Source organism: Vipera ursinii (genome assembly GCF_947247035.1).
Source record: "Vipera ursinii genome assembly, chromosome: 1".
Lineage (NCBI taxonomy): Eukaryota > Metazoa > Chordata > Lepidosauria > Squamata > Viperidae > Vipera > Vipera ursinii.
Window position 1 is genome coordinate 10424685 of NC_139512.1, and position 27065 is coordinate 10451749.

Here is a 27065-nt window from a genome sequence, read left to right on the forward strand (position 1 = left end):
GTTCTTCTGTTTTTTCAATGCCTCAATTAATTCAATCATTGTTATCTCTGCATTTAACATACACTTTGTTTCATCCGGAATTTTTGGTAGATCAGCTTTTTTAAAACATTGAAGTATTTTTTTCATCCGTAGCCCACTAATTCTCATCGTATAGTTTCGTATAGTAATTTTGAATTATCTTTTTCTTCTCTTCGCTTTCAGGTTGTATATTTCCCTCTTCGTCCTGTAATTTCATTAATCCAGCTTCTTTCTCTCTGCTTCTTTAGCTTATATGATAGCCATCCCTCTGGCTTGTTGACATTCTCAAAGAAATTCTGGCCACTGCTTTAATTTGCTTGTGCTACTTCTTCTTTCTCAAGAATGGTCAGCTTCTGTTTTAATCACTTCCATTTGTTGTTTCAGGCTTTCATTTTGGGGGTTGTGTTGTAGTTCTCTTTCTAATCTTTGGAATTCCTCTTCTAAGTTTGCGAGAATTGTTGACAGCCCTTATTATTATTATTATTTAAAAAATTTATTAAGCCTGATTATGTGAAAGAGAGGCTGCTTTAGATCAAATGGAATAAGAGGAGAGGTGTTCCCTGGTAACCCCAATCATTTCTCCCACTCTTTCCAAACTTTCCTAACATGGAGGAAAAAGAATATGCTGGAAATTCTGCCCCACCTTTTTGGGAACATGATTTCATTGTTGCCTGCCTTTTATGTCTCTCAGGCCCCTGAACGAAAAAGCAAGCAAAAGGTTTGGGCAGCTGGCTGCCAGGAAAAAAATAATAATAATTTCCAGTTGTCCCAGTCTTAAGTGGGACAATTTAAGAGCCTTGTCTTAAGAGCCTTGGTGGAGCAGTGGGCTAATGCCTCCCTAAGTAATACCAGCTGCCTGCAATTAGTGCAGGTTCGCATCCCACCAGGCTCAAGGTTGACTCAGCCTTCCATCCTTCCCAGGTAGGTAAAATGAGGACCCAGATTGTTGGGGGCAATAAGCTGACTTTGTAAAAAATGCCGCTTGGGGGGGTGCAAAAGCCCTAATAAGCAGGCATATACATAGAATGAAGGCTATTGCTAAGCACATTGATTTGTGCTTCTTAGATTGTAAGCCGCCCTGAGTCTTCGGAGAAGGGCGGGATATAAATGGGATTTAAAAAAAAAGTGGAAGATGCTTCATCTCGTATGCAAAACTGTAAAGAGGATTTTGCCACGGAAATAACATTAGTGTGTCTGTGTGTGTGTGTGTGTGTGTGTGCGCGCGCGCTTTTATCCTCCCTTTCCATCAGAGGTCCAGAAGATCGGAAACAACCTAGCGTAGTCAAGACACACATTTCTGTCACAGTGCAACAATTAGATAACCCAATCTTTGACTCTATTTAATCTTGTCTTTTTGTTTTTTTAAATGTCCTCTTTTTTCTGATTGTTGAATGAAGGAGCAGATAGCAAAAGACCTGCTTTCGGGAGAAGAAGAGGAAGAGACACAGTCTTCAGCAGATGACCTGACCCCTTCGGTCACTTCTCACGATGCCTCAGACCTTTTCCCCAATCAGACCAGCTGTAAGTTTGATTTTGAGCATCTCTAGGACTCCCAGAGGCGGGCAAAGAGGAAGAAGCTCTTTGTGGGTACAGCAGGCTGCAGTTTGGTGGCCATAGCACCTCAATAAAAGGTTGTCCACAGCCTGCTTCTTCACACACCTTACCACCATTGCTTTAGCGACTGTTCAAAGTTAGAGCAGCACTGGAAAAAAACGTGATTTGCAACCGGTTCTCACATTCACGTTGACTGCAGCATCCCCAAAGATCATGTGAACAAAATTCAGGCGCTGGCCATCCGCATGTATTTGCGAGAGTTATAGCATCCCGGGGACAGGTGATCGCTATTTGCAACTTTCCCTGCCAGCTTCCCTCAAGCAAAGTCAACGGGGGAAGTTGGATTAGCTTAATGACTCTGTGATTCACTTAACAACTGCAGCAGTTCAGTAATCCGCCAAATTTTGTGGTCACCAGTCGAGGCCTTATTCATACAACTCATTTAACAGGCTCAAAGATTGTTCCGCGAGTCCAGGGCTCTTCAAACCTGGCCACTTTAAGACTTGTGGACTTCAACTCCCAGAATTCCTCAGCCTGCCCTCAGGGCTGGCTGAGGAATTCTGGGAGTTGAAGTCCACAAGTCTTAAAGTGGCCAGGTTTGAAGACCCCTGCGCTAGTCTATCAGGAGAACCCAGTCAGTATTTGTGTAGGTGGGTGGGGTGGGGGGTGTCATCTCCAGAACACAGGTGGAGCAGGAGCTCCTTTGAATTCACAAAGGCCAGATTCAAGACAGATGTTGGGATTCACACACCTCACTAAGCTTCCTATTTTCCCCACAACAACAATCCTGTGAGGCAAGTTGGGCTGAGAGTGAGTGAGCAACTGGCCCAAGGTCACCCAGCCAGCTTTGGCCTAAGATGGAACTAGAATCCCCAGTCTCCTGGTGGTTGATCCAAAGTCACCCAGTCAGTTGTCTTGCCCAAGGCAGGACTAGGATTCATGGTCTCCCACTTCCTCCCATTAGACCAAGCTAGCTTGTCCTCGATTTACCGCTATACCTGAGCCCAGAATGACAATCATAAGTCATAGTGGTTGTTAAATGGATCACCATGTGACCGTGCCTGTTTTTACAACTATTTTTACAGTGGTCATTAAGCAAATGCAGTCATTAAGCCCACCTGTTTTCTCCACCTCCTGTGGGCATTTTCCCTTCCTCCCTGTAAACCAGAAGGAACAAAACCCATTTAAAAAAAAACATAGTCACATGGCTGTGGGATGCTGCAAATATTTAAAAATGCAAACTGGTTGCAGAGCACCCAAAATGCAAACACGTGACTGCAAAGGGCCATCAGAAGTTCAAAAACAGGTCGTAAATTCTGGGGGGGGGGTGTCCATTGTAATTTCAAATGGTTTCTAAGTGACTGGTCATTAAGCGAGGACTGCCTGTGCAAGCATATATGTATATGTTTTATGCCGCCAGCCACCCACAGTCCTTTTGTTACCAGATGGGCAGCAAATAGATTGAATAAATAATGATAAAAATAACACGCCTATACATGCACATACGCTTTTTCTAATATGATAAGCTGCCCAGCATTGTGTAGTTGGATTGGGCGGTTTTATAAATAAATAAAATCAATAAATCAATAAAAAATAATCTAATGGTGGTAGTTGGGTTGAAACTAAACATTAAGAAAACCAAGATCATGGCATCCGGCCCTCTCAATTCCTGGCAAATAGATGGGGAAGAAATGGAGGTAGTGACAGATTTTATTTTCCTGGGCTCCAAGATCACCGCAGATGGGGACTGCAGCCAAGAAATTAAAAGACGCTTGCTCCTGGGGAGGAAAGCCATGGCAAATATAGACAGCACACTAAAAAGCAGACATATTAGCCTGCCAACAAAAGTGCGTATAGTCAAGGCTATGGTCTTCCCAGTTGCAATGTATGGCTGAAAGTTGGACCATAAGAAAGGCTGAGTGCCAAAGAATGGAGGCCTTTGAACTATGGTGCTGGAGAAGACTCCTGCGAGTCCCTTGGACTGTAAGGCGATCAAACCGGTCAGTCCTAGAGGAGATCAACCCCGACTGCTCTTTAGAAGGCCAGATCCTGAAGTTGAAACTCAAATACTTTGGCCACCTAATGAGAAGGAAGGACTCACTGGAGAAGAGCTTAACGCTGGGAAAGGTTGAGGGCAAGAGAAAAATGGGACAACAGAGAATGAGGTGGCTGGATGGAGTCACTGAAGTAGTAGGCGTGAGACTAAATGGACTCCAGAAGATGGTAGAGGACAGGAAGGCCTAGAGGAATATTGTCCATGGGGTTGCGATGGGTCGGACACGACTTTGCAACTAACAACAACATAAATAGTGGTACATTTAGATAAATACGATAAGTTAAATAGGTGTCTTCAATTCAGGCCCAACTCTTGGCAATGTTATGGACAATGATCTCCATCTTCCCCTATCTCCAGCAATGATCCACAATTCTTCTGAAAACTTTCCAGAGACATCTTTGATCTTCTTCATCCATTTTATTTATTGACTTGCCCTTCTTTCTCCTTCATTCAAGCTTGCTAATCAGAGCTACTATAATTTTCTAGTCCATCCAATATCTAAGGAGCTGCCACAAAGAAGTGGGGGGGGGGTTGTCAACCTATTCTCCAAAGCACCTGAAGGCAGGACAAGAAGCAACGGATGGAAACTAATCAAGGAGAGAAGCAACCTAGAACTAAGGAGAAATTTCCTGACAGAAGAATTAATCAGTGGAACAACCTGCCTCCAGAAGTTGTGGGTGTAATGACTAGTTTAATGAAGAGAAGGACGAGGGGTGACATGATAGCAGCGTTCCAATATCTCAGGGGTTGCCCCAAAGAGGAGGGAGTCAAGCTATTCTCCAAAGCGCCTGAAGGCAGGACAACGGATAGAAACTAATCAAGAGAAGCAACCTAGAACTAAGGAGAAATTGACAGTATAATTTATCAGTGGAAGGACTTGCCTCCAGAAGGTGAGGGTGCTCCAACATTGGAGGTTTTCAAGAAGAGACTGGACAGCCATTTGTCTGAAATGGTGTAGGGCAGGGGTGGGCAACCTCGGCTCTTTTATGACTCGTGGACTTCAACTCCCAGAATTCCTGAGTCAGCTATGGTGAGGGGAAAGGGAGAGGTTTCCAAGCTGAGCCAGGCTGGCTCAGGAATTCTGGGAGTTGAAGTCCACGAGTCATAAAAGAGCCAAGGTTGCCTACCCCTGATTGTAGGGCTTCCTGCCTAAGCGGGGTTGGACTAGAAGACCTCCAAGGCCCCTTCCAACTCTCTCTGTGTGTGTGTGTGTGTGTGTGTGTGTGTGTGTGTGTGTGTGTGTGTGTGGTCCGCATCACATGTCCAAAATATGTGAGATTCTACTTGCTAATAATCACCTCAGGGTAGCCTTTATTTCCTCTTGCCCCAATTGATTGACTCTTCCTGAAGTCCATGGTAACTTAGTAACCATCTCCAAATCCATAACTCAGAGATGTCTTGTCACCTTCCTCTTAATTCCTTCTTAATGTCCAGCTGTCGCAGCCAAGCGTTACTCCCAGGAAGACCATCGCTTTAACTCTTCTGATCCTGGTTGTCATAGAAATATCCTTACCCTTCATGATCTTGCCTAAATTGGCCACTTCCTTTTTTCCTGGGATTAATCATCTCTCTTTCTCCAGCATGCCTGCCGTTTCGTTTCTACCTCACCCCGAGAAAACAAATCTGTCCGCCACTTTTACTTTTTTTTTTCTTTCAGTTGTGATTTTTTTAAAAAACTTGAAAATTTTGTACGTTACATAAAACAAACCCTGGACAGTTAACAAATAACACAAGTAATACAAAATGCAAGAGTAAAAACCCAACACTCCATTTAAGATGCTTTTTTCAAGAGGCAACTGGCCTTCCTTTGCTTTTCCTTGAAGACGTTTCGCTTCCTATCCATATTTATAACAGTTGCCCTGTCCGGAGGTCGTGTGATTCCCCCTTGGCAACTGTCCCAGCTAGCTTCCAATGAGCAAAATCAACTAAGTTTGTTTAATGGCCACATAATTCCCTTAATAACTGCAGTGATTTGCTTAACAATTATGGCAAAGAGGTCATAAAATGGGCCCAAACTCCCTTAACAATGGCCTAGCTTAGCAACAGAAATTTGGGGCTCCATTTTGATCGTAAGCTGAGTACTATCTGTATTATGGAGCAACTGGTTTCCTTAGATGAGGTTTGACTAGACCAGGGGTAGGCAACCTTGGCTCTTTGATGACTCGTGGACTTCAACTCCCAGAATTCCTGAGCCAGCGTGGCTCAGCTTGGAAACTTCTCCCTTTCCCCTCAGCATGGCTGGCTCAGGAATTCTGGGAGTTGAAGTCCAGGAGTCATAAAATAGCCCAGGTTGCCTACCCCTGGACTAGTTGCTGCAACAGGGGACAATTCATGGGCTTTTGGGTCTTAAAAGTGTGCTTAGAAATAGATACACGTAGTCCTCAACTTATGACAACAGTTGAGCCCAAAATTTCTGTTGCTCTAATGAAACATTTGTTAAGCGAATTTTGCTCAATTTTACGACCTTTCTTGCCACAATTGTTAAGTGAACCACTGCAGTTTTTAAGTTAGTAACACGGTTGTTAAGTTAATCCGGCTTCCCCCATTGACTTTGCTTGTCAGAAGGTCGCAAAAGGGGATCACCTGTCTCCGGGAGACTGCGACCGTCATAAGTAGGAGCCATTTGTCAAGCAACTGAATTTTCATCCTGTGACCATGGGGGTGCTGCAGTGGTCATAACTGTGAAAAAAGGTAATCAGACCCTTTTTTCAGCACCGTTGTAAATTTAAACAGTTGTAAGTTGAGGACTTACCTGTATTTTGAGAGAAAAGGCCGATAATATGCAGGCTTCAAACCAAATGCTCCTGCAGATGTTTAAAGGATGACACATAATGGAAAGAACGTCATCCAGATGCAGAACACTTAAGAGAAACTGCACTGACAAGATAATACACCTGTGATGTTAGTGAAAATGTTTAAAAATATGTCTAGCAATTGTTGGAATTGTAGACAAAAACCAGGCAGTGGACGTGCCCTAAAGCCAAAAGATTTTGATCAAGAATACATATATGTTTAGAGAAAATGACTAAAAATTACATAGATTTTAAACCAGAATTATTTTTGTTAGGTATAATTGTAGGAAATTATGAGAAGGAAAAGGGACGCGGTGGCTCAGTGGGTTAGGACGCTGAGCTTGTTGATCAGAAGGTCAGCAGTTTGGCGGGTCGAATCCCGAGTGCCACATAACAGAGTGAGCGCCTGTTACTCGTCCCAGCTTCTGCCAACCTAGCAGTTCGAAAGCACGTAAAAATGCAAGTAGAAAAATAGGGACCACTACGGTGGGAAGGTAACAGCGTTCCGTGCGCCTTTGGTGTCTAGTCATACCGGCCACATGACCACGGAGACGTCCTCGGACAAGCGCTGGCTCTTCGGCTTTGAAACGGAGATGAGCACCGGCCCCTAGAGTCGGAAACGACTAGCACGCATGTGCGGGGGAACCTTTACCTTTACCTTTTTATGAGAAGGAATGTGTATATTTAATGTTACATGTATTAACGAGAATTGTATTCGCTCAAGATTGGAAGGATGAAGAATTACCAGCGGAAGAAGAGATAATTAAGAAAATTTTAGTTTGTGCAGAAATGGACAGACTGACACTAAAAATGAAAGAGAAAGAAGATTCAGATTACTTTAGAACACGGGATACATTTTATCAATGGCTAGAAAAACGAGGTAGAGAGAAAGGAGTTTAACATGTATTAGTAAACTAAACACTGGAACCCAGACAATATATTGCTGGTAAAATATTAAAGATTTGTGGCTATAAAAAATTAATAAAATATTGGGGGGGAAGGATAATATAGCAGGTTTTCTCACCTTTCCTGAATGAGTGTTGGACCATTTTGCCAAGGAATATCCAGCCAGCATGCCAGTTGGGATTGACGGGAATTGTAGTCCAAAACTACAATTTACAAATTTGGGGTTGAGGAAGCTTTAAAAGAGGGATGCATACTGTTTTTTATAAAAGCAAAACAGACATTTACTTCTTCATCTGTCTTTTTATAATGTTTATTCAATATATTTCTATATATAGAATATTCTACATTCTATGTATATTCTATATTCTATGTCCACATAGGACATAGCTGAAAATACTACAGCTGCTTACAATTTGTGTGTTTGTTTTGTGTGTGTGCGCGCGTGTGTGTGTGTGTTAGAAACCACCCATTTCCTTTACAGGCCAAATCTCTGCAATCCACAAGTGAAATATAAAAAAATTAAAACTGTATACAAATATACAGTAGTTAGCTACAGCTATAGAATAGCTACAGAACCATTACAGAATCAGTGGAAAAAGAATTGGAAGAAACATCAAATTAAAAACGGACTAAAAGATTAAAAAAAACAAAGAAAATATCTACCTGAAGAGAGTCGATATTTTCATTTCTATACAAAATAATTCTTCAGTTTGACTCCAAATTGTCCTTATCTGCTTTAGAACAGTTGTTAAGTGTCCTCAGCTTATTCTCTGCTTTATTGTTGACAAAACCAATTTTAGAAGAAAAAGTTGGTAGCTCAGGTTTGAACTGTGGGGTCTGAGCTGGGTTGCTTCTTTTTTTTTTTTTTTTTTTTGGCAGATGTTTCATAACCCAACTAGGTAATACCATCAGCGCAGGGAGGCAGTAGGATTTCTTCTTGGCTCACATGCTCTCAGCAAACCCCACTCTCATCTAGCACTGAAGAAGTTATTTAGTTGAGTCATGAAAAGTCTGCCAAAAAAAAATCAATCAATCTCAGAGATCACCAAGAAAGATCCCCAGAAAAACATTTTTTCTCAATTTAAAGCGTAAAGAGTGATGGTCTTTTTTTTTTCCTTCCTCCAAGCTAATTTTGTGGCAGACGGAGACAAGGCGCCTTGCTCCTCCCCTTGTGCTTCCTTCTCAGCTGAAGACTCCGAAGAAGATTCCATCACTCCCAACGATTGCAAGAAGGTAAGGCTTTGGCATCCCATAATTGTCATCCCTCATTAGCACAGCTAATTCTGCTCTTCTGGCTCAGACGGCCGCGGAAGATTTAAGGCTCAAGCTCAGGGGGCTTCAAACTTGGCCCTTTGATGACTTGTGGACTTCAACTCCCAGAATTCCTCAGCCAGGAGTTGAAGTTCACAAGTCATAAAACGGCCAAGTTTGAAGACCCATAGACTTTGGAAATGATAAAAATAGCCACAGGTTCTACGTCCATGCTTCTACTTTGACCTGGTGTCAGTCCTTCAAGGAAACGGCAAACAACACAGGTAGCCAAGGCTGGTTGAAGAATTCTGGGAGTTGAAGTCCACAAGTCATAAAAGGGCCAAGTTTGAAGAACCCCTGCTCTAAAGGTACAAACCAGTAGTTCCACCGGATAGAGTGTTGGTCTATAGCAGGGGGTGGGGAACCTCGGCTCTTTTATGACTCGTGGACTTCAACTCCCAGAATTCCTGAGCCAACCTGGCTCAGCTTGGAAACCTCTCCCTTTCCCCTCAGCATGGCTGGCTCAGGTATTCTGGGAGTTGAAGTCCACGAGTCATAAAAGAGCCAAGGTTGCCTACCCCTACCCCGATTTCTGAGTCCTTTTCCAACTTCACACTAACAAACCTGGATTGACTTCTGAATGTAAGGTCCCTCCCTCCCCAACCCAGTTATCATAAGCAGGCTTCAAATCCAGGTAGTTTCAAGTCGAGGGCTACCTGCAGTTCATTAGCTTCCTTGGACCATTTGGTGTCTTTCTGCCCCCACCAGTGCTGTAATATCTGAGGCTTTTCTCGCTACCTCATTTAACAACCGCCTTGCTTAGCAGCAGAAATTTGGGGCTCAACTCTGGTCGTAAGTTAAGGACTACCTGTAGCATTGGAGCTTCTCAGGCCGAGATTTCAGTTCAGGCAAAATGTATCCCTTTTGCAGATGGAATTTTTGAGCAGGTTCCCTCCTCAAAGCGGTTCGTTCTTCCGCTTATCCTATCCACCCATTTTCCTTTCTTCCCTTCAGGAGATTATGGTGGGACCCCAGTACCAGGCAGCTGTCCCTCTCTTGCACTTGAGCAGGCAGGGCGAAAAAGGTGAGCAACTTTCCTTGTGTGGATCCTTGTCGTTTTAGCCTTTGGCAGTACTCTGTGTGTGTGTGTGTGTGTGTGTGTGTGTGGGGTCCAGGAGCTGTGCAAATTGGGCTGTCCTTGGACAATACCGGCTGAGGATTTGGGAGTTTTAGAAAAAGGAAAGAAATAGCCACTGCGAGTGGAAAATCGCCGTGTTTGGCAAAAAGTTGAAAGAACAAGCCTCGTTGCTTGAACACTTTTGTCTTCTTATCTCAAGGCAGCAAATGTACCTAATACTCCTTCCTCCTCCTGTTTTCCACACAGCAACTCTGTAAGGTGGGTTGGGCTAAGAGAGAATGACTGACCCAAAGTCACCCAGCCGGCTTTTATGCCTAAAATGGGATTAGAACTCACCATCTCCTGGTAATTGACCCAAAGTCACCCAGCCAGCTTTCATATCTAAGGCGGGACTAAAACTCACCATCTCCTGGTGGTTGGCCCAAAGTCACCTAGCCAGCTTTCATACCTAAGGCGGGACTAGAAGTCACCATCTCCTGGTGATTGGCCCAACGTCACCCAGCCACCTTTCATACCTAAGGCGGAACTAGAACTCACCATCTCCTGGTAATTGGCCCAAAGTCACCCAGCCATCTTTCATGCCTATGGTGGAACTAGAACTCACTGTATCTTGTAATTGGCCTGACATCACCCACCCGGTTTTCATGCTTAAAGTGGGATTAGAACTCACAACACTTCCTGGTTTCTAGGCCAGGACCTTAACTACTACACTAAACTCTGGATTCAGTCTCTCTCTCTCTCTCTCTCCATCTCTCCCTCCCTCCCTCCCTCACTCTTTTTTCATCTAGTCTATGAAAACGACGACCAGTTGTTGTGGGACCCAAATATCCTGCCGGAGAAAGAGGTGGAGGAATTCCTTTTCCGAGCCATCAAGAGGAGATGGGATGAAGTCTCCAACGCCAGGCTTCCAGAAGGAGAGGTGGTAAAGGATAACGAACAAGTGAGTGCTACGTGGCTAACTCTTCCCCCGTCGCCGGTGAGATTGCTTTCAGGAAAGCGCTCCTTACGGGGAAGACTAATGAATCAAGAGTTCATTTAAAAATCCCAGTGCGGCCTCAAATCTCCCCTCAGCAGAGAAGGATAACTAGGGCAACAATAAGGTAGATTAGCCTGTCCCCAAAGGGTCTTTTTCAGCCATCGCAGTGGCCCTTAACTTCCACTTGCCTAGGTCAGACAAAGCTTTACCTGCTGCAGTTGGCGGATGCTTGATTGGGAATGATGTTACCTGGTTGGATAATGGGCAGTGGGCGGGGGGGAGGGGAGGCAGACAACCAGCTCAGAGAGCATCAAGGATTCCACAGTTCAATCCTGAGCTACAAATATTGCCTTGGAGAGAAGCCTATTTCCAAGCCCTGCCTGGAGATGTCAAAGTCTTTAGCATCAAGTGTCACTATGCCAGTTGAGAGGTCCTGAACTTGGTGGTTTCCTTGCAGACGTTTCGTTACCCAACTAGGTAATGTCATCAGGACTATTAGAGAGTGGAGTAGAGGAGGAGGAGGAGGAGGACTGTGGGGTGTTTGGTGCTCTCCCAGTTTGCTTGTTTTCTTGCAGATGTTTCATGACCCAACTAGCTAACATCATCAGTGTTAGAAATGAGTGGGGTTTGTGGAGAGGAGGAGAAGGAGGAGAACTGTGGGGTCTTTGGTGCTCTCTGAACTTGGTTGTTTTCTTGCAGATGTTTCATGACCCAAACTAGGTAACATCATCAGTGTTAGAAGGGAGAGGGGTTTCTGGAGGAAAGGAGTAGGGGGAGGAAGAGGAGTGTGGTTTATGGAGTCCTTGCTGCTCTCTGAGCTTGGTTGTTTTCTTGCAGACATTTCATGACCCAACTAGGTAACATCATCAGTGCTAGAAGGGAGAGGGGTTTGTGGAGGAAATGAGGAGGAGGAGGACTGTGGGGTCCTTGGTGCTCTCCGAGCTTGGTTGTTTCCTTGGAGATGTTTCTTTAAAAATGCCAATTAGGGACGCTGCAGTTGAGCTGGGTCCCTCCTTAGGCATTGTTATTCCATACTTTTCGTGCGCGGCGACAATGACAAGGCCTTGCTTCTTCTTCCCATCCCCTTCCCTGGCTCAGGTTCCTGTTTCTCAGTAGCCTCTTTCTTTCTCCCCATAGCCAGAGCTGATTTCTAATAATAGGCATCCCTGTGCAGTTGTATCTAGTTTAATGATTGTGTCTAGTCCAGGGGTAGGCAACCTCGGCTCTTTTATGACTCATGGACTTCAACTCCCAGAATTCCTGAGCCAGCCAAGCTGGCTCAGGAATTCTGGGAGTTGAAGTCCATGAGTCATAAAAGAGCCGAGGTTGCCTACCCCTGGTCTAGTCTAATGAAGAGAAGGACGAGGGCTGGGGGGGGGGTGGGACATGATAGCAGTCTTCCAATATTTGAGGGGCTGCCACAGAGAAGAAGGGATCAACTTCTTCTCCAAAGCGCCTGAAGGCAGGACAAGAAGCAACGGATGGAAACTAGTCAAGGAGAGAAGCAACCTAGAACTAAGGAGAAACTTCCTGACAGTGAGAACCACTAACCAGTGGAACAACCTGCCTCCAGAGGTGGTGAATGCTCCAACACTGGAGGTTTTTAAGAAGAGACTAGACAGCCATTTGTCTGAAATGGTATAGGGTTTCCTGCCTGAGCAGGGGGTTGGACTAGATGATCTCCAAGATCCCTTCCAACTATTGTTGTTATTATTGTTGTTGTTGTTATTATTGATCATTGCACAGTCAACCAGATGTTCAGACTGGACTTGGCTTTTTTGTCTACCTATCGAGTCCTTACCAAGGACCTGGGATAGGCAGATGTGGATGTTTGATGGTATTACAGATTTATTTATTTTATTTTTATTTTTATTCCATTTATATCCCGCCCTTCTCCGAAGACTCAGGGCGGCTTACAAGCTTAGCAGTAGCCTTCATTCTATGTATATGCCTGCTTGTTAGGGCTTTCACACACACCCCAATCGGCATTATTACAAAGTCAGCTTAATTGCCCCCAACAATCTGGGTCCTCATTTTACCTACCTGGGAAGGATGGAAGGCTGAGTCAACCTTGAGCCTGGTGGGATGCGAACCTGCAATAATTGCAAGCAGCTGGTGTTACTTAAGGAGGCATTAGCCCACTGCTCCACCAAGGCTCTTGTCACAGGATGGAAGCAGTTCCTAGTAAGGCCGCCTTTTGCAATTGACTAATGGCGAATTTGTCAATGCCGATGGTGTTCAAGTGGTGCTCCAGTTGTTTTGGGATTGCACCCAAGGCGCCTATTACTATCGGTACTACCCTTGCTTGCCTTTGCCACAATCTTTCTATTTCTATTTGTAGGTCTTTGTATTTTGTTATCTTCTCCCGTTCTTTCTTGTAATATTGTTATTGTTATTATTATTTCTCCCACAGGCCCTCTACGAATTGGTGAAATGTAACTTCAACGCAGAAGAAGCCCTGCGACGACTCCGGTTCAACGTGAAGGTCATTCGAGGTGAGACATATAAGGCAGTTCTATCTTTCTTTCTCTTCTTTCTCCCTTTCTATCTTTCTGTTGTTCAGCAGAGGCCCTGTAGTCCCATTGAAAACACACACACACAGATTTCCCAATCTCATCTTTTCAAACCTGGCGCCTTTGAGGAGAACAGGTAGTCCTCGACTTACAACCATTCATTTAGTGACAGTTCAAAGTTACAACGGCATTCAAAAACACCACCACCCCGACGTGACCGTTTTTCACACTTACGACCATTGCAGCACCCCCATGGTCACATGATGGAAAGTCAGACACTTGACAACTCACAGTTACGACCGTTGCAGTATCCCCCCGGGGGGGTCACGTGATCCCCTTTTGCGACCTTCTGACAAGCAAAGCCAGTGGGGGAAGTCAGATTCACGTAACAACCGTGTTATTACCTTAACAGCTGCAGTAATTCACTTAACTGGTAGAGGACAGGAAGGCCTGGAGGAACGTTGTCCATAGGGTCACGATGGGTCGGACACGACTTCGCAGCTAACAACAACAATTCACTTAACATCTTTGACCAGAAAGGTCATAAAAAGGGGTAAAAAATCACTTTAACAACTGTCCTGCTTAGCCACAGAAATTTTGGGCCCGGCTGTGGTCCTAAGTGTATTTATTATTACAGCATTTAAAGAAACGATAAATAGATGCATAAAAGAAATAAAAAATACGTAAAGAGACTTAGTAGGTATAGAACAGGGGTATGCAACCTTGGCTCTTTTATGACTCGTGGACTTCAACTCCCAGAATTCCTGAGCCAGCCATGCTGAGGGGAAAGGGAGAGGTTTCCAAGCTGAGCCAGGCTGGCTGAGGAATTCTGGGAGTTGAAGTCATAAAAGAGCCAAGGTTGCCTACCCCTGGACTATAGAATAAAGTACCAGTAAATGTACAAAGTGTTTGCAAATATCTCCATATTTAAATTCCTTATAGCAATGCCAATAGCACTTAAGACTTATATATCTTTTCATAGTGCTTTACAGCCCTCTCTAAGTGGTTTACTGCAGTGGTCACCAAGCTTTCTAGCTTGGCAGCCTAGTGGCTTGGCATGGTATTTTGAGGGGGTGGGGGTGAGTGGCAGGCACACGTGGCCTCCACTCACACAAATGCGGCCGCGAGAGTTGTCTTGGGAGTTTCCCGGTACTCCCATGTTACACCTTTGCTCCGCGAGCTGCATTGGTTACCAGTTGTCTTCCGGGTGAGGTTCAAGGTCTTAGTGATGGTTTTTAAGTCCTTACATGGCAGGGGTCCGGAATACCTTGGGGACCACCTGCTGCCGGCGTCAACTCCCCTCCGCCCTGTGCGTTCCCACAGAGAGGGCCTCCTCAGGGTGCCTCCGGTCAGAGAATGCCAGCTGGTGGCCCCCAGGGGGAGGGCCTTCTCTGTGGGCACTCCGGCTTTATGGACCCAGCTGCCGGTCGAGCTCCGGATGGCACCGGATCTCCGCTCCTTCCGGCGCGGGTTAAAGACCCACTTATTCGAACAAGCTGGCCTGGCCTGATGGGGAGTCAATTTAGGGTTTTAATTATTTGTATATTCCTATTGTTTTATTTTGGGCATTAATTTAATTCTTTTTTTAACTTTTGTACTTTTGTATTTTTATTATATGCCCTGTTCACCGCCCTGAGTCCTTCGGGAGAAGGGCGGTATAAAAATCCAATAAAACTAAACTAAACTAAATGGAGGTTTGCATGCAGGCGGAGGGCGCTTGTGCTCTCTTGCAAAGCTCCACTGGCGCAAGCGCCCTCTGCTCACACGAGTAGAGCTTGGCGTGTGAGCTTGCCTCGCCCCCCTCACGTGTGCACTTGCCCATTTCTCCCCAGTGGTCAGAGACCCCTGGTTTACAGAGTCGGGCTATAGCCCCCAACAGTCTGGGTCCTCATTTTACCAACCTCGGAAGGACGGAAGGCTGAGTCAACCTTGAGCCGGTCAGGATCGAACTCTCGGCAGTGGGCAGAGTCAGCCTGCAATCCTGCATTCTAACCCCTGCGCCACCAGGGCGCTCTCGTGAATTAATTTCATCTCATTAATTAATTACTGAAGTATAGGACTAGGTTTGTTACACAATCTCAATTAGAAATCTCTAGATATTAAATATTGTAATAAAATTCATATTGGTCATTGATTAAAAAGGAAAAGAAACAGAAAGAAAAGGGTGGGGGGGGAGAAAGTTTGGGGTGGGGGGAAGAAAAAGGGGGAGATTAAAGGTAAAGGTTACACATGGATCGATTTTGCCCCTGAGCAGAGTTTTAAACCTGGCTCTCCAGATTAATCTAAACCCTTAATTTGAAGAAGAGGCCCGCTGGATTTACAAAAGACGTGGTTGAAAGTATGAGCCCGTCAACCCCAATATCCAGGTGGATTCAAGGGCAAGAGTTAATAAAGAATTAATTAAGGGAGAGCTTGAACACCTCACTGGGCCATATTACACTTAACTCTTAAGACGTCATCCACACCAGTAGTGTGATTAAGATGGAGAGGGTTGACCACAATAGAAAGCCATGCTTTGTTTTAGATTTAGAGCAGGGGTGTCAAACTGCCAGCTCGCGGACCGGATGCATCGTAGCAAAACCGCGCCCACCCCATTGCCGGCAATGGGAAAAAAGTCACGATACGATGCGAGATGTCATGTGACGTTGCGAGTTTGACACCCCTGCTCTAACTCATCGTGGAGGTCTGACGTAGGTTATGTCTGATGTCAATCAGAAGTTAATTTCTTCTTCCAGCTTCTGTGTGACAGAATAACAGAGTTGGAAGGGGCGACCTTGGAGGTCTTCTAGTCCAACCCCCTGCTCAGGCGGGAAACCCTATACCATTTCAGAGAAATGGCGGTCCAGTCTCTTCTTAAAAACTTCCAGTGTTGGAGCATTCACCGCTTCTGGGGGAAAGTTGTTCCACTGGTTAATTGTTCTCACTGTCAGGAAGTTTCTCCTTAATTCCAGGTTGCTTCTGTCCTTGATTAGTTTCCATCCGTTGCTTCTTGTCCTGCCTTCAGGCGCTTTGGAGAATAGCTTGACTGCCTCTTCTTTGGGGTAGCCCCTGAGATATTGGAAGACTGCTATCATGTCACCTCTAGTCCTTCTCTTCATTAAACTGACTGTACCCGATTCCAGCAACCGTTCTTCATATGTTTTAGCCTCCAGTCCCTTAATGATCATGAAAACCTTGAGAATGAGGAGAGGAAGACGACAGTCCCTTCTCTGGTCTGTTTTACAGGTAGTCCTCAACTTACGACCACAGTAGAGCCTGTCCATCACAGTCATAACTCGTGACGTCTGTAAACCGAGTTGGTCACATAACCAACTTGATTTTACTCCCTTTTTCGCAGCAGTTGTCAGGCGAACCTACGGTTCGCCATGAGCCGGCATTGCGGAAAAACATAAATGCCAGATTTCGGCAAAACTGTCATAAAATGCCATCCCGTGTTTTGTAACTTCAAACCGTCACTAAGTGAAGGGTTGTACACCGAGGACAACCTGTACGTCAATGGCTTCTTGCGAGGTTCTCCGTTAGTGAAGGTGGCCACAGAGGAAGAAGGCGGTTAGAAGTAAAACTTAACTTTGGTCAAATTAGAAGTAAAAGAGGTAAAACGAAAGTTGGCCATAACCAAACATGCGGGTGGATTATTGGTGGCAAATGGGAAATAATTATTATTATTATTATTATTATTATTATTATTATTATTATTATTATTATTATTATTATTATTATTATTTTATTTATATACCGCCCTTCTCCCGAAGGACTCAGGGCGGTGAACAGGGCAAATATATAAAAATACAAAAATACAAAAGTTAAAAAAGAATTAAATACAATGCCCAAACTAAAATAGTAAATACATATATTAAAAAACAGCAATAAAATCCCAAACCCATCCCCCCATCAGGCCAGGCCGGCTTGTTCGAATAAGTGAGTCTTCAGATCACGTCGGAAAGAGCGAAGGTCGGGCGCCATCCGGAGCTCGACCGGCAATCGATTCCATAAATCCGGGGCGCCCACAGAGAAGGCCCTCCCCCTGGGGGCCACCAGACGACATTCTCTGACCGGTGGCACCCTGAGGAGGCTCTCTCTGTGGGAACGCACAGGGCGGAGGGAGATTCATGCCGGCAGCAGGTGATCTCTGAGGTACTCCGGACCCATGCCATGTAGGGCCTTGAACACCATTACCAGTACCTTGAATCTCACCCGGAAGACAACTGGGAGCCAATGCAGCTCACGGAGCAGAGGTGTAACATCCAGTTGCTAGAATTCTTGTAACCTCGCCTCTCGCTTTCGGGTGATCTTGCTAAAGCAGATCTTGTGTACTTTGTGCAGAAGTCAGAGAACGGACAGTTTCCAAGACAGTCATGTGTCCCCTGGCTTGAAAAGAAAGAGTCGTGGATCAGAGATCGATGGAACAATTAAATGCCATCACTTCCAATAAAGTCAGGATCTCGTTGCGGAACAATCCGGCAAAAACCAGATGAAAAGAACTCTCAGCGCTTGGGGACTGAAGCGTATTTCTCCTTTAAAAAAAAAAAAGATCTGCCTCAATTATTGAACAGCTTTAAAAAAAAAAAACACCTACGTGGTGTCCTCTCATTTTTGAAAGTTTAGGAAAATTCTCAGCTGTCTTTTTTTTTTCTTCATAAATCCTCGACTTATCACCACAGTTGAGCCCAAAATTTCTTTTGCTAAGAGAGAGAGAGAAGGGTTCAAGTGAGTTTGGCCCGTTCTGTGACCTTTCTTGCCACAGTTGTTAAGTGAATTGCTGCAGTGCAAGTTGTTAAGAGAGAAACACGGTTGTTAAGTGAATCCGGCTTTCCCCTTGACTTTGCTCGTCAGAAGGTCGCAAAAGGGGAATCACATGACCCCGGGATACTGCAAACCGTCATAAACATGAGTCAGTTACCAAGCGTCTGAATTTGGATCACGTGACTGTGGGGATGCTACAATGGTCGTTAAGTGTGAAAAACGGTCATAAGACACTTTTTTCAGTGCTATTGTAACTTTGAACAGTCACTAAATGAACTGTGTTTGTGTGTGTGTTAGGACTGACCGGTTTGATCGCCTTGCAGTCCAAGGGACTCGCAGGAGTCTTCTCCAGCACCATAGTTCAAAGGCCTCCATTCTTCGGCACTCAGCCTTTCTTATGCTCCGACTTTCACAGCCATACATTGCAACTGGGAAGATGTTCCCTTTGGGGTGTTCCCCCAAGACACCAGATGTTCTCTTTGGGGTGTTTCCCCCCAAACACCAGATGTTCCCTTTGGGGTGTTCCCCTGAGACACCAGTTCCCTTTGGGGTGTTTCCCCCAAAACACCAGATGTTCCCTTTGGGGTGTTCCCTCGAGACACCAGATGTTCCCTTTGAGGTGTTCCCCCGAGACACCGGATGTTCCCTTTGGGGTGTTCCCCCGAGACACCGGATGTTCCCTTTGGGGTGTTTCCCCTGAGGCACCAGATGTTCCCTTTGGGGTGTTTCCCCCGAGACACCAGATGTTCCCTTTGGGGTGTTCCCCCGAGACACCAGATGTTCCCTTTGGGGTGTTCCCCCGAGACACCAGATGTTCCCTTTAGGGTGTTTCCCCCAAAACACCAGATGTTCCCTTTGGGGTGTTCCCCCAAAACACCAGATGTTCCCTTTGGGGTGTTCCCTCGAGACACCAGATGTTCCCTTTGAGGTGTTCCCCCGAGACACCGGATGTTCCCTTTGGGGTGTTTCCCCCGAGACACCGGATGTTCCCTTTGGGGTGTTCCCCCGAGACACCGGATGTTCCCTTTGGGGTGTTTCCCCTGAGGCACCAGATGTTCCCTTTGGGGTGTTTCCCCCGAGACACCAGATGTTCCCTTTGGGGTGTTCCCCCGAGACACCAGATGTTCCCTTTGGGGTGTTCCCCCGAGACACCAGATGTTCCCTTTAGGGTGTTTCCCCCAAAACACCAGATGTTCCCTTTGGGGTGTTCCCCCAAAACACCAGATGTTCCCTTTGGGGTGTTCCCTCGAGACACCAGATGTTCCCTTTGAGGTGTTCCCCCGAGACACCGGATGTTCCCTTTGGGGTGTTCCCCCGAGACACCGGATGTTCCCTTTGGGGTGTTTCCCCTGAGGCACCAGATGTTCCCTTTGGGGTGTTCCCCCGAGACACCAGATGTTCCCTTTGGGGTGTTCCCCCGAGACACCAGATGTTCCCTTTGGGGTGTTCCCCCGAGACACCAGATGTTCCCTTTGGGGTGTTCCCCCGAGACACCGGATGTTCCCTTTGGGGTGTTTCCCCCGAGACACCAGATGTTCCCTTTGGGGTGTTCCCCCGAGACACCAGATGTTCCCTTTGGGGTGTTCCCCCGAGACACCAGATGTTCCCTTTAGGGTGTTTCCCCCAAAACACCAGATGTTCCCTTTGGGGTGTTCCCCCAAAACACCAGATGTTCCCTTTGGGGTGTTCCCCCGAGACACCAGATGTTCCCTTTAGGGTGTTTCCCCCAAAACACCAGATGTTCCCTTTGGGGTGTTCCCCCAAAACACCAGATGTTCCCTTTGGGGTGTTCCCTCGAGACACCAGATGTTCCCTTTGAGGTGTTCCCCCGAGACACCGGATGTTCCCTTTGGGGTGTTTCCCCCGAGACACCAGATGTTCCCTTTGGGGTGTTCCCCCGAGACACCAGATGTTCCCTTTGGGGTGTTTCCCCTGAGGCACCAGATGTTCCCTTTGGGGTGTTTCCCCCGAGACACCAGATGTTCCCTTTGGGGTGTTCCCCCGAGACACCAGATGTTCCCTTTGGGGTGTTCCCCCGAGACACCAGATGTTCCCTTTGGGGTGTTCCCCCGAGACACCAGATGTTCCCTTTGGGGTGTTCCCCCGAGACACCGGATGTTCCCTTTGGGGTGTTTCCCCTGAGGCACCAGATGTTCCCTTTGGGGTGTTTCCCCCGAGACACCAGATGTTCCCTTTGGGGTGTTCCCCCGAGACACCAGATGTTCCCTTTGGGGTGTTCCCCCGAGACACCAGATGTTCCCTTTAGGGTGTTTCCCCCAAAACACCAGATGTTCCCTTTGGGGTGTTCCCCCAAAACACCAGATGTTCCCTTTGGGGTGTTCCCCCGAGACACCAGATGTTCCCTTTGAGGTGTTCCCCCGAGACACCGGATGTTCCCTTTGGGGTGTTCCCCCGAGACACCGGATGTTCCCTTTGGGGTGTTTCCCCTGAGGCACCAGATGTTCCCTTTGGGGTGTTCCCCCGAGACACCAGATGTTCCCTTTGGGGTGTTCCCCCGAGACACCAGATGTTCCCTTTGGGGTGTTCCCCCGAGACACCAGATGTTCCCTTTGGGGTGTTCCCCCGAGACACCGGATGTTCCCTTTGGGGTGTTTCCCCCGAGACACCAGATGTTCCCTTTGGGGTGTTCCCCCGAGACACCAGATGTTCCCTTTGGGGTGTTCCCCCGAGACACCAGATGTTCCCTTTAGGGTGTTTCCCCCAAAACACCAGATGTTCCCTTTGGGGTGTTCCCTCGAGACACCAGATGTTCCCTTTGGGGTGTTCCCCCGAGACACCAGATGTTCCCTTTAGGGTGTTTCCCCCAAAACACCAGATGTTCCCTTTGGGGTGTTCCCCCAAAACACCAGATGTTCCCTTTGGGGTGTTCCCTCGAGACACCAGATGTTCCCTTTGGGGTGTTCCCCCGAGACACCAGATGTTCCCTTTGGGGTGTTCCCCCAAAACACCAGATGTTCCCTTTGGGGTGTTCCCCCGAGACACCAGATGTTCCCTTTGGGGTGTTCCCCCGAGACACCAGATGTTCCCTTTGGGGTGTTCCCCCGAGACACCGGATGTTCCCTTTGGGGTGTTTCCCCTGAGGCACCAGATGTTCCCTTTGGGGTGTTTCCCCCGAGACACCAGATGTTCCCTTTGGGGTGTTCCCCCGAGACACCAGATGTTCCCTTTGGGGTGTTCCCCCGAGACACCAGATGTTCCCTTTAGGGTGTTTCCCCCAAAACACCAGATGTTCCCTTTGGGGTGTTCCCCCAAAACACCAGATGTTCCCTTTGGGGTGTTCCCCCGAGACACCAGATGTTCCCTTTGAGGTGTTCCCCCGAGACACCGGATGTTCCCTTTGGGGTGTTCCCCCGAGACACCGGATGTTCCCTTTGGGGTGTTTCCCCTGAGGCACCAGATGTTCCCTTTGGGGTGTTCCCCCGAGACACCAGATGTTCCCTTTGGGGTGTTCCCCCGAGACACCAGATGTTCCCTTTGGGGTGTTCCCCCGAGACACCAGATGTTCCCTTTGGGGTGTTCCCCCGAGACACCGGATGTTCCCTTTGGGGTGTTTCCCCCGAGACACCAGATGTTCCCTTTGGGGTGTTCCCCCGAGACACCAGATGTTCCCTTTGGGGTGTTCCCCCGAGACACCAGATGTTCCCTTTAGGGTGTTTCCCCCAAAACACCAGATGTTCCCTTTGGGGTGTTCCCTCGAGACACCAGATGTTCCCTTTGGGGTGTTCCCCCGAGACACCAGATGTTCCCTTTAGGGTGTTTCCCCCAAAACACCAGATGTTCCCTTTGGGGTGTTCCCCCAAAACACCAGATGTTCCCTTTGGGGTGTTCCCTCGAGACACCAGATGTTCCCTTTGGGGTGTTCCCTCGAGACACCGGATGTTCCCTTTGAGGTGTTCCCCCGAGACACCGGATGTTCCCTTTGGGGTGTTTCCCCCGAGACACCGGATGTTCCCTTTGGGGTGTTTCCCCCGAGACACCAGATGTTCCCTTTGGGGTGTTCCCCCGAGACACCAGATGTTCCCTTTGGGGTGTTCCCCCGAGACACCGGATGTTCCCTTTGGGGTGTTTCCCCCGAGACACCGGATGTTCCCTTTGGGGTGTTTCCCCTGAGGCACCAGATGTTCCCTTTGGGGTGTTTCCCCCGAGACACCAGATGTTCCCTTTGAGGTGTTCCCCCGAGACACCGGATGTTCCCTTTAGGGTGTTCCCCCGAGACACCAGATGTTCCCTTTGGGGTGTTTCCCCCGAGACACCGGATGTTCCCAGATGGGTTAGAATATTGGGTGTTTCCTTTGCTGTTCTTTCATGAACCTGCGTTCATGGGTCTGCAGGTGGCCAGAGAGAGCGGGGCCATCTGCACGTATTCACAATTGATACTGTCCCCTAAGTCTGGGTCATAAACCTCTCTCTACGGGACCAGCCCCTGGTGCCCAAAAGATTGGGGACCCCTGCCTTAGGAGACAGGAACGGTCATAAGTATGAGCCAGCTGCCAATCATCCGGATTTTGATCACATAATCCACGGGGATGCTACGAAAATCGTCAGTGTGAAAAAAACGGTCCTTAAGTCCCTTTTTTCAATGCCGTTGTCACTTTGAACGGTCGCTAAGCGGACTGTTGTAAGTCGAGGACTACCTGATTGCCTCCCTCTCCCCCTCCCCCTTTGCAGATGAGCTCTGTGCCTGGAGCGAAGAAGAATGTCGAAACTTCGAACATGGATTTCGGGTCCATGGGAAAAACTTCCACCTCATCCAAGCCAACAAGGTAAATGGAAGCCACTCTGCGTCCTGTGTGAAGGCAGGTGAACTCCAGGTGGGGTTTGCAAAGGCCCAGGAGAAAAGGCCAGGTTGCAAGAGGCTGACCTGGCTGCTCACCCCTTGTTGCCTTCTTGGTTGTCCTGGCAAATATGGGCATTGTGAGGACAGTTTAGACCAGGGCTCTTCAAACCTGGCCCTTTTATGACTTGTGGACTTCAGCTCCCAGAATTCCTTGGCCATCGGCACGCTGGCCGAGGAATTCTGGGAGCTGAAGTCCACAAGTCATTAAAAGGGCCAGGTTTGAAGAGCCCTGGTTTAGACCCAAGGGCATCTCCAACTTTGGCAAAGTGTAAGACCTGTGGACTTCAACTCCCAGAATTCCCCAGCCGGGGGAGAATTCTGGGAGTTGGAAGTCCACAGGTCTTAAAAGTTGCCAAGGTTGAAAATCCTTGGTTTAGCCTGAGGGGCCCAAGGTTAGGGACAGTTCCTGGCTTTGATGGATCTTCTCCTGTGCTCTCAGATGATCTGGAATGGCACGCCCACTTTCCAAACCCTAAAACCTAGAATATAGAACATAGTATAATAAGGTTGGGAGGGACCTTGGAGGTCCTCTAGTCCAACCCGCCAGTCCATGGCAGGAGATCTATTCTATACCATTCCAGACCTCCTTTGGGCTTGATGGGATGGATACACACAATCATAGAAAGAATCGTACAATAACAAAGCAGAATAATAGAATTGTAAGGGACCTTGGAGGTCTTCTAGTCCAACCCCCTACTCAGGCAGGAAACCCGATGCCATTTTAGGCAAATGGCTGTCCAGTCTCTTCTTAAAACCCTCCAGTGATGGAGCACCCACAACTTCTGGAGGCAGGTCGTTCCACTGATTATTTGTTCTCACTGTCAGGAAATTTCTCCTGAGTCAGCTCCAGCTTTAGGGAACTGTCTCTTCCCAGAGATACACAAGTAGTCCTCAACCTATGACCGTTATTGGGACCAGAATTTCCATTGCTAAGCATGACAGGTGTTTTAAGTCAGTCATGCCTGATTTTTACAACCTTTTTGCCATGGTGGTTAAGGCAATTAGTTCAGGTATTAAGCAAATCCATTGGACCTTAAGCTATCCAGCTTCCCTCCTTGGCTTTGCTTGTTAGAAGCTTTCTGGGAAACTCACAAATGGCCATCAGATAACCCCAGCACATTGCAGTTGTCGTAAATAGATGTCGGTTCGCCAAGTGTCCAGAATTTTGATCGTGTGACCGGGGGGGGGGGGGGGGATGCTGTGACAATCAGTAGCGTAAGAACCAGCTGTACGTCACTTTTTCCCGTGCTGCTGTGATTTTGAACAGTGGCTAAACGAATGGTTGGAAGTCAAGGACTATGTCAGGGGTCTTCAAACGTGGCCCTTTTATGACTCGTGGACTTCCAACTCCCAGAATTCCTCCTGGCTGAGGAATTCTGGAAGTTGGAAGTCCACTCATAAAAGGGCCAAGTTTGAAGACCCCCCCCCCCCTGGACTTATGCTGTTGCTTTTCTCACTGAAGTGGTACCTATTTATCTACTTGCATTTGCATCTTTTGAACTGCTAGGTTGGCAGGAGATGGGCAAGGGATAGGAGCTCACCCCGTTGCGCGATGTTCTGGTTTCAAACCTGGACTGCCGGCTTTCCAGCCGACAAGCCCAGTGTCTTAACGGCTCAGCCATTGCACTACCCAACCTGTATGTAGACCTTACTTTATTTATCGTCTCAGCCAGGGGTTCCCAACCTGTGGGCCGTGGCCTGGTAGGGGGCTGTGGCCTGCTGGCCCCCAGGCTGGGGGTCAAGGTGGCCAGTGTGCGCGCATGTGCGCAGACACCCCCTCACTTGCGCTAGCGCAGCAGCCGGGTGCAAAACCGGGCTATCGCCACACCTCGGGGCACAAAAACGGGATGCCACCGCCGTGCCTCAGAGTGCAAAAATGGAATGCCGCACCTCGGGGCACAAAAACGGGCCACAATGCCTTGGGGCGCAAAAATGGGACGTCGCTGCGCCTCAGGGCACAAAAATGGGATGCTGCACCTTGGGGCGCGAAAACGGGATGCAGCCACTGCACCTTGAGGTGCAAAAACGGGATACCACACCTCAGGGCATGAAAACGGGATGTCACCACGTCACGGGATGCCAAAATTGGCCACCGCCATGCCACGGGGCAGAAAAACGGGGCGCCGCCACACCATGGGGCACCAAAACCGTACGCCAAAACGACACTGCGCCACACAAAAATGGAGTGCATACGCACGCATGCATGTAAATTGCTTCCCCCTCCCTTTTCCTCCGGTCCACCAATGGACAAAGGTTGGGACCTCTGTTCTAAGCCAAGGCTGTTTTATTTCAGCAAACCTTTGGCCACTAGAGGTACTGAGTGAGTTGTGTCGATCCTCTTTACTTGACTTCTCAGTTTAATGATAATGCATTTTAATGTGTATTGCTGAACACCATTCAGAGTTTTCCAGGACCGAGGTGGATTATAAGTCTTGCAGATAGATTTAAAAGGAAACCACATTCATTTATCTCCATCTGTCCCTTTCTACTCTTTAGCCCCCGAGGTTTCCAAAGTGGCTTCTGTGGCTATAACAGGTCACGCTAAACCAGGGGTAGGCAACCTCGGCTCTTTTATGACTCATGGACTTCAACTCCCAGAATTCCTGAGTCAGCTATGCTGACTCAGGAATTCTGGGAGTTGAAGTCCATGAGTCATAAAAGAGCCGAGGTTGCCTACCCCTGCGCTAAACCTTGCTTAAGAAACCACAGTTGCTCTTATTCATTTGCTGTTTATTAATTATTGCAATTTGCATGCTGACGACAGACAATGGACAGCTTAAAACATGAAAATATTAAACCTTACATAGGTAGTTCTCAACCTGCAACCATTTGTTTAGTCGCCATTTGAAGTTACAAATGGTATCGGCTTTAGCAATGGCTTAGCAATTGTACTCGTAAGCCGAGGACCAGCCGTATAACAGAATCCCAAATTGGAATACAGGTAACCCTTGGCCTACGGCCGTAACATAGCCTGCCCATCACAGTCAGAAGTGTGAGTCGTAACGGGTCGTCGCAAGTCTTTTGAAGATTACTTTTTTATACTGATCCTTGTCCCCTGCAGGAGGATTCCCATACCTTGGTTGGCCTGAAGAGAAAATTCATTTTAAAGCAGAGGTCCCCAACCTTTTGGGCACCAGGGACCCATTCCGTGGAGAAGGGGGTTTTTTTCGCAGGCCAGAGAGTGCGTGGTTTTGTGTGCTGCCTGCATCCCACAGATGGGGCTTTGCTTGTTTGCGCGGCCCCGGTTGCTGGCATGCCGCGGCCCGGTACCGGTCCACAGACCTGGGGTTGTGGACCCCTGTTTTAAAGGATCCTGGTATCTTTTCTTCCATTCCTAGCAGGTCCCTGGAAGGCCGGTCTTTCCAAACTGCTCCTCACCCTTCTTCCTGTTTTTGCAGGTCCGGACCCGGTCGGTGGGTGAGTGCGTAGAATATTACTACATATGGAAGAAGTCGGAGCGATACGACTACTTCACCCAACAGACACGGTTTGGAAGGAAGAAGTACGTCCTCCTGATTGTCAGAGAATGATGTCTGGTGTCGCTGGCCGTAGGCGGCCAAGCCTGAATCCCCATATAGTTGTGCCCAGAGCATTTGACAAGATCCCAACCTGGGGGCAGGGGGGTGTCCAGAAATTTGCAAATAGGCAATTGACAACAGGAAGCCAGGATAGGAAAATTAAAAGCCCCCCCAGCCCTAACCTGACCTGTCACAAGATCCTCGCTTGACACACCCACACCTGACTGTCACAAGACCCTCACTTGACACACCCACACCTGACCCATCACAAGACCCTCACTTGACACACCCACACCTGACCCATCACAAGACCCTCGCTTGGCACACCCACACCTGACCCATCACAAGACCCTCGCTTGACACACCCACAACTGACCCATCACAAGACCCTCACTTGACACAGCCACACCTGACCCATCACAAGACCCTCAACACACTCACACCTGACCCATAAGACCCTCGACACACCCACACCTGACCCGTCACAAGACCCTCACTTGACACACTCACACCTGACCCATCACAAGTCCCTCAACACACCCACACCTGACCTGTCACGAGACCCTCACTTGACACAGCCACACCTGACCCGTCATAAGACCCTCACTTGACACAGCCACACCTGACCCGTCATAAGACCCTCAACACACCCACACCTGACCCGTCACAAGACCCTCGCTTGACACACCCACACCTGACCCGTCACAAGACCCTCGCTTGACACACCCACACCTGACCCATC

The 27065-nt window shown here is 47.7% G+C and overlaps 1 protein-coding gene across 1 annotated transcript in view; it reads left to right on the forward strand.

The window, feature by feature from the left end:
• Positions 1-27065, forward strand: part of MIER2 (MIER family member 2) — a 48480-nt gene that overhangs the window by 11899 nt on the left and 9516 nt on the right. The window contains exons 4-10 of the mRNA XM_083364300.1: positions 1416-1539; positions 8453-8559; positions 9592-9661; positions 10504-10655; positions 13105-13186; positions 22637-22731; positions 26204-26307. Coding sequence (XP_083220426.1) covers positions 1416-1539; positions 8453-8559; positions 9592-9661; positions 10504-10655; positions 13105-13186; positions 22637-22731; positions 26204-26307 — 734 coding nt within the window. The remainder of the gene's footprint in view (positions 1-1415; positions 1540-8452; positions 8560-9591; positions 9662-10503; positions 10656-13104; positions 13187-22636; positions 22732-26203; positions 26308-27065) is intronic.